General features: G+C 50.0%; 1 protein-coding gene across 1 annotated transcript in view; it reads left to right on the forward strand.

Moving 5' to 3' along the window:
- The window catches only part of LOC116816902 (fer-1-like protein 4), a 120,903-nt gene that overhangs the window by 85,241 nt on the left and 23,417 nt on the right, over nucleotides 1-12,245 (forward strand). Inside the window, exons 30-37 of the mRNA XM_032766535.2 lie at nucleotides 2,144-2,275; nucleotides 3,402-3,450; nucleotides 4,097-4,203; nucleotides 4,781-4,912; nucleotides 6,886-6,996; nucleotides 7,581-7,708; nucleotides 8,913-9,083; nucleotides 11,729-11,883. Coding sequence (XP_032622426.1) covers nucleotides 2,144-2,275; nucleotides 3,402-3,450; nucleotides 4,097-4,203; nucleotides 4,781-4,912; nucleotides 6,886-6,996; nucleotides 7,581-7,708; nucleotides 8,913-9,083; nucleotides 11,729-11,883 — 985 coding nt within the window. The remainder of the gene's footprint in view (nucleotides 1-2,143; nucleotides 2,276-3,401; nucleotides 3,451-4,096; nucleotides 4,204-4,780; nucleotides 4,913-6,885; nucleotides 6,997-7,580; nucleotides 7,709-8,912; nucleotides 9,084-11,728; nucleotides 11,884-12,245) is intronic.

Here is a 12,245-nt window from a genome sequence, read left to right on the forward strand (position 1 = left end):
CCTGCAGTTTCTCCTTGTCCCTGCTGAAGGGTTCCTAGGCTAAATGGCTCCAGACGCACTTCCTTTCTGCTCTTCCTTGTTGTCAGCCTCTTCTGTTTTCCTACGCCGCCTTCTAATGTCGATCGCCTTCACGGTCTTCACCTTCTCTCTTCTGACAAGCTCCCACTCAGTGATTATAGACCACTGAGAAGCAGATAGTGTATGAGTCAAAGTTGTTCTGTTGTGAGCAAATTGGCATTTCTTTATACTTGTTAACAACAATGGGCTGTATTTGCTGCTGTACTCAGCTGAGGGACTTGTAGCTTTTTATTTTAAATGAATTTTGTAATGTGGTGTTACAGCACGTGGGCTCGGCTCTGGTGGCTACAGTTTCAAACTTAACAGAGTGAAAGCTACCTCTGCTACTTGCTTCAGATCTAGAGTCTCTAGGAGCACATAAAGACCAAGGGTAATGGCCACACAGACATTCACACATACAAGGTCTAGTCTGTTTGACAAGTTTTATTCAAGTTACAATTAAAGTTATGAATACTCAAGCATATAGGAGTTCTATACAGACCTATGCACAAGTTATACTCACACCCTTAACAATAATGTTAGGGACTGATGAGTCTCTGGATTGATCATCAGTAGAGGGCTGGTTCCTGATGGAATTTCCCAAAGGGAGCTCAATTTTCCTGCTCTGGGCACCCTCGTTTATAATGTGATTCTGTGTATACCTACATTCTGTGCATGTCCATAAAAGTGTCAACCCTCTTTTTTCCTTATTGGTCTGATATCACCTAGAAACTTAAGGGACCTCGATTTCTACAGGTTTTGTAGGCTCTCTTTATTCTCATTAGCACTGATGCACAACCTATACCCTGTGGTTAAGGCACATGTTGGAGACAGATGTGACTTTACAGCATTTTTATGATTTAAAATTAATCTTCTGGCTAATTTTTTGCAATATTGTCACTTGGTACCTCTTTTCCCCTAATCTTAGGGCATCAAGTTACTCTTCAGTCACTTACTTACATCAGCATTTCTTAGCTCCAAGGCCTGAAATAGCTAAGCTAAAAGCTTGCAGGCCTCAGCCTGTAGGCCTTGCATTTCAATCCTACTTACTTAGTTACCTAATGCATGATTATTCCCTCTACATACTGATCAATCTTATACTTCTATAATCCTACAACTTAACTCTATTTAGCATACAATGATTATATATAACATAATGTGTTAGTTAATCATAATCACACAATAAATGAATAATGAACTAAAATCATTTGGCTATAGGCTGCTGTCGGAGCACTGGCTCTGCTTTCCTGATTCTGTGCCCCGTCTCAACCAAGGAGCAGGTTAGACCAGCCTGGAGGCTGCTCTAGCTTCCATCTGCTGACAACGTTCCACAGTGGCCACCTGCCAGCTGTGAATAGCTAGAGCACAGTTGTGGGTCAGAGGCTGCTGGGGACTCCCTGATGCTAGATGTGTCCTCAGGAAGGGAGTTAGGGCTGAATGCCATCCCCACAGCACTAAGGACAGAGCAGGCCAGAGAGCCTGGCCCAAGGTGCTCTTTAGCTAGCCACCTCCTCGTGACTTGGGGGTTGTGTTTGCAAATGATGTGATAGGGAAGAGCATCACTTTCACTTAGCAGCCTTAGCTAGTGTCTGAAGGGCAGGTTTTGTTGATTGACTGTTAATGTGAAAGAGCACACTGGGGAATGAATGGTACATCTGTAAAGGGCCTGACCTAGAAAGGTCTGATCCTCTGTCCCACATGTGGAGATTGCCTTCATCCACGGTCAGTCTGCGTAGCCCCCGGAGGGCTCTCATGTGAGGCAGGTGTACCTGCTTTAATGGAATCTTTTCCACATTGCTCCTGCCTGTTTGCTGTCCTCCTGCACTTGCTGAGAGAGCCAGGAGCTCTGGCATAGCTAATACCTTGGGTTGTCTTTCTGGTGGGAATAGTACTGCTTTGGTAGAAATGCACAAAACCTGAACCACAGGTAGTCACGTGGTGTGGCCTTTGTGAAAGCTGAGCACCTGGGGAGGTGCGGGACAAAGCCTCTCTAATATGAAGCACCAAAACAGTCCACTGTATCTGACTCACAGAAACCCATGCTTGGCCCTTTCCTGATTCTCAGCCATTTGCTGTTTGTTCTTAGGCTCCTCTGAAGAAAATTCCTATCAATAAACTCATAAAGAAAGAGGATGAGTTTGTGGAGGAAAAGCCAGAGTTGGAAGAACTGGATTGGTGGTCTAAGTACTATGAGTCCTTAAAGGAAATGAGCAACCAGGTAATGGTCTGTCACTTCCTTTGTCCCATATTGGCATGACAGCCGCAAGATCAGTGGGAATTAAATATTGCAGTACTTGTGTGGATCCGGCCCCTCAGCTCTGGCCCTGGTCTCAGCATTTAATTGCTGGTTTGCGTAGGCAGCTCCCTGCTCAGTATGCTGACTGCTGAGAATCCCCTACTCACCCTGTGGGCACCTTGCTCAGGGCTGAGAGTTCGGCTGGGTGACAGGGTGCCCAGGGGTCGGTGCTGCAGTGCTGAGAGAATTTGGCCCAAGGTGCCCGTGTCACTTCTGAAAATGAGATTTGGGCTCAAAAGTCATGAGGCTGGGGGTGTTACACATGGCTTCACTTGCCCTGGACAGTCACACCGCAGTGATGGGGATCTTACTGCTCCTTCCTAATCATCCTCCACTCAGCCCTGAGAGAACAGGAGGTGCCCCAAGGTTCTTTTTCTGCAGCCCATCTCGTTCACTGGGCAGCCTTGGCTAATGAGCTGAACCCAGCAGCATGTAACTGCAGTGCTGTATAGTCCTTATCCCAGCTGTGTGCCCCCCCCGCCCACAATAATGTTAATCAATCTAATAATACCAGCACAGGTGCCGACTGCGTGGAAGGGGGAAGGGGAAGGGGAAAAATTAGTGGGTGCTCTGCACCCACCGGCAGCCAAGCTCCCCTTCCCCCCTCCTCCTCTGAGCACGCTCCAGCCCTGCTCCTCAACCTACCTCTCAGCATTTCCTGAATGGCTGCCACCAAACAGCTGTTTGGCCACTCCGGGAGGGAGGGGGTGGAGCGGGAACGTGGCATGCTCAGGGGAGGAGGTTGGGAAGAGGCGGGGCCGGGGCAGGGATTTGGGGAAGGAGTCAGAATAGGGGCAGGGAGGGGCGGAGTTGGGGCGGGGACCTTGGGGAAGTGGTTGGAATAAGGGTGGCAGGGGTGGGGCCTCATGGAAGGGTGGAGTCAGGGCAGGGCTGGGGGCAGAATGGGGTCGAGCACCCACCGGCGAGAGCAGAAGTCGGCGCCTATGTATGCCAGGTAATAATGTTATAAGGGGAGGGGCTACTCTGGCATGAAATGAGCTAGGAGCGTTCGCCGGCTGAGCAACACAGTAACGGGTGTGTGTTTCAGTGCAATAGTGACGAGGAGGATGGGGACAATGAAGACCCGAATGAGGCAGGTGAGTTCTTGGACCAGCCAGGCACACATGGAGTTTGCTGGCATTCCCAAATCCTGACCTGACGTCAGATGACACTGCACATGCTGGTGCTATATTTCCACCAGCTGTTCATTTGGAAGCAGAGTGCAGATCCCAAGCTGATAGCACTGGGGGCTAGAGAGATTGCTACTGAGCTGTTTCCCTGGCTCACACAGATTGTGCCCCTCAGTCTGATAAAATAGATCACATCTCCAACTGCTTCAGAATCTTATTTTTCCCAAGCCCTGACACAGGCCCTCCCCTGCCCAGCCACTGTCATCTCTCCTACTCTTGTGCCAGACACACCATATGCACAGTCGGCAAATAGTTCTGCTGTCTGTACCAAGTCCTCAGTGACTTTCTGTCATCTCTGTTGCTGGCCTCTGTGCTCTGCAAACGCCCCATGTTCTTCCAGGAAGCTAAATAGTGGAAATGCTTTGTGAGGACGGTTCTTACAAGACATTGATTGTCATGTTGCACAATGATATTTTATCATGTTTTCAAACAACTGTCTGAACGCCAAAGCTATTGCTGAGATGATGTCATGGAGTGACATACAAATCAGAGAGAAAAATACTTTGTTTGGAGAAGCCAAGACATTTCATGATCTTGTTAATGCCCTTTGTAGATGGAGGGAACTTAAATGTGGACTCTATTGATGTGGAAGCAGAAAATGGAGTGATAGTTGAAGCCGAGCCAGTGAGGCCCAAAAGGAAACTCATAGCTACGCTGCAGGTAAGTCTCCGAGGTGACCAGTCTGCTCTGTCTCAGCTTATTCTCTCCTGCTCCTTCTTCTTCACAGTCCTGCCAGCTGTGACAGCACAGCTCCTAATAATAGGAGATATACCTCTCTTCTAGAGCTGGAAGGGACCTTGAAAGGTCATGGAGTCCAGCCCCCTGCCTTCACCAGCAGGACCTAGTACTGACTTTTGCCCCAGATGCCTAAGTGGCCCCTTCAAGGATTGAACTCATAACCCTGGGTTTAGCAGGCCAATGCTCAAACCACTGAGCAATCCCTCCCCCCTAAAGGGGCAAAGCTAATCAGAATGCCAACACTCAGCCCTGCCATCTGTTCACATGCACAGCTCCATTTACCTTTCATGGGGATTCCACCGGAAAAAAGAGCCTGATCCGGCTTGGTGCTGAGTGCCCTCATCTCCCTTGGACACTGTACGAAATGCCATAGAACCAGGCCGGAATGGGCCACATGGTCAATGGGGGAAATCATCCTTAGATCACATTAACTCTTTCCTTCCCTTTGGGGAGACTGAGCTGGAAGGAAAGAGCCTAAATAACTTGCAGTTTATTTCAGATCTACAGCTCAGAGCTGGAAAACGAGTTTGATAATTTTGAAGACTGGCTGTATATCTTTCCACTTCATCGGGGGAAGGCAAATGAGGATGAGGATGGAAATGAGGATGAGAACTTTGTGGGGAAGTATAAGGTACTGTGTCATTTGAGTGCCATTCATGTTGTGCGTGAAATAAAAAATGACTGCAATGCATGAAAGAGGGGAAAGCAATTAGCCTCATAAGAACATTTTGGAACATTTTTAGCCGTTTATTCTTCACTAAGAAAAGAACTGAGACACTAAATTCCTTCATTATAGCGTGTAGTCAGGAGGAATGCCTTGTAGCATAAAGTCTCCTGCAAGAAATTCTCATGACAGAGCTGCATTGTAGAAGTTTCATGCCATTCCTTGGGCACCCTGGAACTGAAACAAACAGTAGCCACTAGGGCAGTGGTCCCCAAACTGTGGGTGTGCCCCCCACAAAGGAAGGTTTGGGGGGGCATATAGCGAGGCCAGGGCCAGCCCCCACCGGGGGAGGGGAGGAAGTGCCACATAGTTCTGCTCTATCCCAGAGCAGCTCCGGTCCCAACCACAGCTCCACTCTGTCCCCAGCCACAGCTGCAATCCCCCCAGCCCAGTTCCGGCCCCAGTCTCAGCTCCACTCTGCCCCCTGCTCCATACCCAGCCCAGCCACAGCCACAGCTCTGCTCTGCCCCCTGCTCCGCCCCCAGGCCAGCTCTGCCCTCATTTGGCTTCAGCCCAAGCTCCTCTGCTGAGTGAGCTGTGCAGTAGTGGAGTGGGGGCGCAGACAGATTCCATTACTGAGAAGGGTAGTGGGGGGGCAACAGGAATAGTTCGGGTACCACTGTGCTACTGGGGGATGCATGTGTCTTAACCACAGACAACAGTGGCTCTGCCCACCTCTCTAGTGTCTCAGAGCTCACAAAACCGCCTCTCTCTGACATTTAGGGCCTGCCAGGTCTGTTTGAGGTAGTATTTAGCTGTATTTAGTGCTCTGTTACTGCGGAGTGTTTGTCTGTCACTGGTGAAATTTAGCTTGAATGATGCTGCCCTAAAGACAGCTTAAATAATGTGCATCTCTCAGTATCAAAGCAGTTGGAGGGGAGGGCCTGGGTCTGCTGTGTTGTGACACCCCGGGCTATGAAGTAGCAGGTAATCCTCAGTGCTGGCCTGTGTGGACATGTGTTCTGATTGTTTGTTACACCTGTGTCACTAGTCTTTAGATGGGAAGCTCTCTGGGATAGGGGTTCTGTACAGGTCTTGGCTGGCACCTCTGTGTGCTACCATGACACATAATTAGTTATAATTCATACTATTACTTTGAAAGTCCTTCCTTCAGCAGAGGCTTTTTCCACTCATCCATGGTCTCCTGAAGTGTCCGCTCCCGAGACTGACTTCAGAGGAGTGAGTAGGAGAGGTAACTGAATAGCCTGGCTCCCTGCCCTCCTCTGCAGCCAGCCCTAGGTTGTCATGGCCTAGGGGTAAGTTCCTTGCAGACTAGCCTGTCTCTTAGGAAAGAAGATCAAGTCTGCTAAACTGAGTGTGGGGAGGAGGCCCTGATCATCTCTTTGGGAACATAGCACATTGTGTAGCCAGAATCGGCGCCAGGGTTTCTGGTGCCCTAGGCGCCGGGCCATTTTGCTTCCGCTGGTCCACGGCTGCGGTGGAGCTGCCATAGGCATGCCTGCGGCAGGTCCACCCGAGCTGCGGGACCAGCGGACCGTCCACAGAAATGCCTGCGGCAGGTCCACTGAAGCTGCGAGACCAGCAGACCCTCCGCAGGCACGACTGTGGCAGCTCCACCGGAGCTGCCTGCCGCCCCCCCGGCAAAATGCTGCCCCCCTCATAATGCTGGCGCCCTAGGCGACTGCCTAAGTCGCCTAAATGAAAGCGCCGGCCCTGTGTGTAGCGCTATCTTGAGAAGCCAGGGGCTGTGTGGTCTGGCACAGGGCACAGACAGACATGTCATCTGCCAGTTTCAATTTGTCACAATTAAGCGGTGCTATGGATCGAATCCTGGGCATTGCAATTTGTTTGAAATATTTTCTGTAGCAGGGTATTGATCCCCACAATGTTGCTGTTCCTGTTCAATGTCTCCACTGCAGGGTTCATTCTTTGTTTATCCTGCTGAGGAGGCAGGTACAGAGCACAAGATCGCACAAGGGGTTCCCAGAAACAGACCCGTCAAGGTGCTTGTCCGAGTTTATATTGTTAAGGTAAGTGACTGCAGTGAGTCCTGGAGACCTTGTCCAGATCAGCAGCTAGAGAATCCCTGGCATCTCACAGCCTGTATTCAAGGAGCCAGCAAAACTGGGACTGGAGAAGGCCTTGCTATTGGGTCCCAGCTAGTCGCTCCATTTCCAGCCAGCTGTTTGGGCCATAGCAGCACTGGTTCCCACAGGATCTTTTCTAGAGCTTTGTCCAGTTTAGAGTCAAATGTCTGAAGTCCTGGGGTTTCCACCGTCCTCCCTTGGGACACTACCTGCCCACTCCTGTACCTCCAAGGGCACTGGAACTGCCGATGGGGCTTTCCCCATGCTCTGCATAGAGGCAGTACCTGGGAGATGACTTGGCAATTCTGCTCTCACTCTCTGGCTAAGGGCTTCTGTATTGACACATGACTAGCTTGTCTTTGAGAGATTCATCTGCTGCCTGTGACTGACAGGATCAGAGGTCTCAGTGCTCCATCTCAGAAACTCCTCTGCTGCCCTGCTGCCCTGCACTTGCTCTCACTTGGCCTGGACATCATGGCTGGGGCTGTGAATGGCAGCCCCAGTACCTCCTGTCTTGTGTATTTTAGGCAACGAACCTGGCTCCGGCAGACCCCAACGGCAAGGCAGATCCCTATGTGGTGGTAACACTTGGGCAAGAGAAGAAGGACACAAAGGACCGCTACATCCCTAAGCAGCTCAATCCTGTGTTTGGAGAGTAAGGAGCAGGCTTTACCTCGGATCAGGTTTAATGGGAACAGCCTCGTCCCTGGTGCATCTTGAAAGGGATGATGGCTCGGTTGCTACACAGAGCCAACACTCTGGACTCAATGTGACATCAGGGATTCTTTCTCTGTCCACTGGAGACTCCGTTACATTAGCCCATCGGTCCCACACATCAGCAGCTCTGAGGGGCTCTGCCCAGGGCTCCTGTAGGTGCACTTGTCTGACTGGCCTTCCACTCATCTGGGCAGAACATCTGGGGTGTTGACTACAGGAGCACCCCTAAATTCCATACCTGATACATGGGCAAAGCAGCATAGGAGCCTCACCCCTTTAGAACCTACACTCGGGAGGGATCAGAGAGCAGGGAAACCCCTTCTTCCAGAAGGAAGAAAGGAGAGCCCCAGGCCTCTTCTCAAACAGCAAAAAATGGTGAGGAGAAAGGAGACCCAGGCCCCTGGCAGCCAAAACCAGGGGAGCATTACACATAGTGACATTGCAGGAACATCTGTGTGTTTGTGACTCCAGTGGGGGCAATCACTGTGTTGCTGCTGCTGACTCAGGATCATGGGATTCGGAGCTTGGCCATGATTTATAGTGTCTGATCTCCAAGAGAATCCTTGGAGCAAACATTTAGAAATGGAGGGCAGAGTTCCACACACACAAATGTGCTCCTGGATGTGCCCCCAGGTTTGCACACGCAGTCAGGGTGAATGTGGTGCAGATGGCTCACTGAATTGTACCCTGAGTGGAAATCTTAGCTTGTCCAAAGTGGGGGAAGTAACAGGAGGCCATTGTAACCCGGCAGCCTATTATAACCCACTGTCATTGAAACACAGAGTAGAGTCACCAGAATGATGTACAATGAGCTGTTTGAAGTAATGAGCTGTTCGCAGATCAGGGCTGCCCGGCTCCTGCTGAGGTTACAGAACTAGGCGTGTTCAGCCCTGTGTGTGGCAACGTGTTTGGAGCAGGGAATTAGAGAGGAGAAGGTGCTGCCCCTTCTAGATATTTCCTTTCTGAGGAGCACCAGGCAGCTTGCTCAGGAGCTGGCGAGTTCTGTGGGGCAAGAAGACTGGAGCCTCACCAACACTGTGCCCACAGACATGGGGTTCTGCCATCAGACCCGGGGCAGGGAGGGAAACATGCTTGATTTCCAGCATCTCTGCTGACCGAGTGTCTCTTTGCTTTGTATTCAGAGTTATGGAACTGAGCATATCCTTTCCGATGGAATCAGAACTCACTGTTTCAATATTTGACCATGATTTGGTTGGGTCTGATGACCTGATTGGGGAGACGAAGATTGACTTGGAGAACCGATTCTACAGCAAACATCGAGCTAACTGCGGAGTGGCCTCCCAGTATGACACGTACGTTCCAGAACACGAGGCTGGCATATACGACTTTCTTTCATAAAATCATCCATGTTGAGGCTAGAAGGAATCCTTTTGACCATTTAGCCTGACCTCCTGTATTACACTGGCCAGAGAGTTTCATCCAGTGTTTGCTGTATCCAGCCCATCACTTCTGGATGAATTCAAGCACTCTAGTTACGTAGTATGGAGCCTTGCTGATGTTCTGCTGGATGGTGCTGATGGCTGCTGTCAGTCATAGACTTGGGTCATGTCACTAGCACTTATGTCAGCAAAACGTTTGTTGCTCAAGAGTGTGAAAAAAACTCCCCCACCAAGTGACATAAGTTTTGCCAGCATAAGTACTTGTGTGCACAGTGCTGTGTCGGTGGGAGACACTCTCAGGCCAACTTAGCTACTGCTGCTCATTGAGCTGATTTTATTATGTTGACAGGAAAGCTCTCTCCTGTCGACATAACATGGCTACACGAGCGATCTAACAGTAGCACGGCTGCATTGGTACAGCTATGCTGCTGTAAGCTTGTAAGTGTAGGCATGGCTGAAGGTTAAAGCTTATGGGTGAGCTAAGCACCTTTTGTTCAATGTAAACAGAGGGAGCAATTAAATGCTCCCTTATGTAGTGACAGCTGAAACAATATAAGCCACTGCTCAAGGCACTGGCAGGATGGCAAGGTCTGAGAAGAAGTTATGTGAACTGTGGGGTTTTCCTGGGGATTGACTGCAAATGCAGCGCCTGGGGCATTGATTGGTTGCAGCTGTGAGCACGGGTATGTGAGAGGCAGAAAGCCAGGAGAGAGTGAGAGAAGCAGTGGGGAGTGTGGCCCTGGAAGGAAGGGCAACAGGACTCTCTGGAAAGATTCTTGGTTCTTGTTGAGTAGATGCAACCATGTATTCCAGTTAGGTGTTTGTGCACCCAGCGCACTGAAGCCAGAGAATTTTCCTAGCAGTACGTGTGGTGGGGGGGCTCATGCCTTGTGCTCATAGTGCCTTCTCTGGCTATATGAGGCGGCACCACCTTAATTCCGCTCAGTTCCTTCTAAATGCTTGTGGCTGGAGTCGAGCTCTGTGGTGCTTAACTTCACAATTCCTGTCCGTTTTCGTGACCTTTAAGTTGTAGATAGCGGTATATAGTTAGTTCGCAGACCCCTAGCATTAGTATAGTTAGAGTTAGTTAAGTTTTCACCAGGATTTAAACAGTGTCTGTTGTGCGGGGAAGCAATCCCTAACAATGACCCCCACATGAGGTACTTACTCTGCTTAGGCAAAGCGCACATCAAGATGTGGTGTTCAGTTTGCAAATCATTCACCTAACGGACTCAGGGGGTGAGGGATCTTCATCTGAAGCAACACCTGCTTGAACAGGCCATCCAACCTGCTTCAGCCCCGAGGCCTGCTTTGGCTCGGAGGTTGCCCTTGGGTTCAGAGCGTGTTGCCACTTCACGCTCTGGAGCTGGCACCTCTCTCGGGAGATGGAAAAGATGCTCTTCATTGAGTGTACTGAGGAAAAGGTCTCATAAGACCAGTTGAGACAACTCCAGGCCTCAAGGAGAGTCTTCTTCCTCCTCCTCCTCCAGGAGGAGTATGGACTGACACGGCGTTCTTCCCAGCACAGAGATAGAGCAGGTCCTTCCAACTGCTCCCCGCTACTGTGTAGCGAAGGGAGAGTCCCTCAGCTGTTGACTCTGGTTCTGGCTCTGGAGCGTGCGTTGAGTCTTGTGCCAATAAGGGAGATGCAGACACCAGCTCTTGCCACGCCAACGGTGTATCAGGTGGCAATGGACCTCTTCTGCCTTTCCATCCTGATCTCTCCCTTGGTCCAGGACTTTGTCAGAGCTACATCATTTCTAGCCCATTGGCTGAGTGGACTGGTAAATGTTCTGCGCCAAGCACACTGGCTGCTGCTGGGGCGCCTACCCCCACCACAGCAGAGTTTGGGTGTGGGAGGGGGCAGGGGGTCCATTGACATCATTCACCATCATGGTCATTCCTTAAACATTTTTGAAACTGGGATAGTTCCCAAACAAAAAATTCAGTTAAATTTATATTATGGTTCCTAAACTAATCTGTGCCCCCAACCCCTCGAAAGCCCCCAGTCAGTTGAACTGGGGCAGATTTTGTCTTGCTAAATTGTTTAGCTCCTTATACAAAGAGCCATACAGGAATAAGATAATGATTTCAATGCAGGGAAGTTTGGAAGTCCAAACAGAACAGGTTGCCTGTGAGCTGACCATTTCCACAAGAGAGGATAGGACTCTCTCATCTTGGATAGGACCCCATGCGTATGGACACCCTCCAGCAACTTTACATCCAGAATTTCCCAGTAAAGATCACTGCTGTCATTTCTTCTATTGCTTTTATTGGCTAATGGTTGAAGTGAGGTGAGAGATTTCTCTTCATGGGCCTGTTACGGCCTCGTTATCCAAGAGGGAGAGATTCTTAGTCTCTTGATAAGCCAACAGCTTGCTTCATAACCTTCCCTAGGGAGCCTACATGGAGTGCTTTCACAGTACTCTGGCAGCCCCACCTGCCTACTGGAGAGTTTGCCAGAGGAGGCAGCTCTCATATCCCAGTATAAATATTATCTACCATGGCTACATCAGGGAGAATTCTGCATGTCTGAACTTCCTCTCCCCTCCCCACAGAGATGGCTATAACATGTGGCGAGATGCTTTCAAGCCCACACAGATCTTAGAGAGTTTGTGCAAGAAGAGCTCTCTCCCCTCCGCAGAGTACAGGCGGGAGGAGGTCAAAGTGAACAACAAGATCTTCAAGGTCCCTCCTGAGGCTTTCCCTGAAGGTACTGTGTGTGTCTGGGGGGAGAGTTAACTCCGGCTGTTTTCAAGGGTGACCAGCTCTTGCCTTCTGTCAGCCTTTCAGCTGTGCAAGGCTCATGTCTTGGGGTGCGCGCTGAGTACCCCCTCTCCTCACTGACCAGACCAACCACTCAGCCACTGTTAACATGTTCCGAGCTGCACAGACCACACAAGACAAGGTGGCCCCTGAACCAAGGAGTTTACAGTTGAAGAGCTGATTGTGAACCCCTTACTCACTTTGGTGAGCAGTCACTGATGGGAGTTTACCACTAAATATGAGTAACTGCTCAGTAATGTGAGTGTGGTTCATAATGTGGCCTCAAATTAGACAGAGAATGGAGTTATA

This window comes from Chelonoidis abingdonii, chromosome 14 (genome assembly GCF_003597395.2).
Source record: "Chelonoidis abingdonii isolate Lonesome George chromosome 14, CheloAbing_2.0, whole genome shotgun sequence".
NCBI classification, from domain to species: domain Eukaryota; kingdom Metazoa; phylum Chordata; order Testudines; family Testudinidae; genus Chelonoidis; species Chelonoidis abingdonii.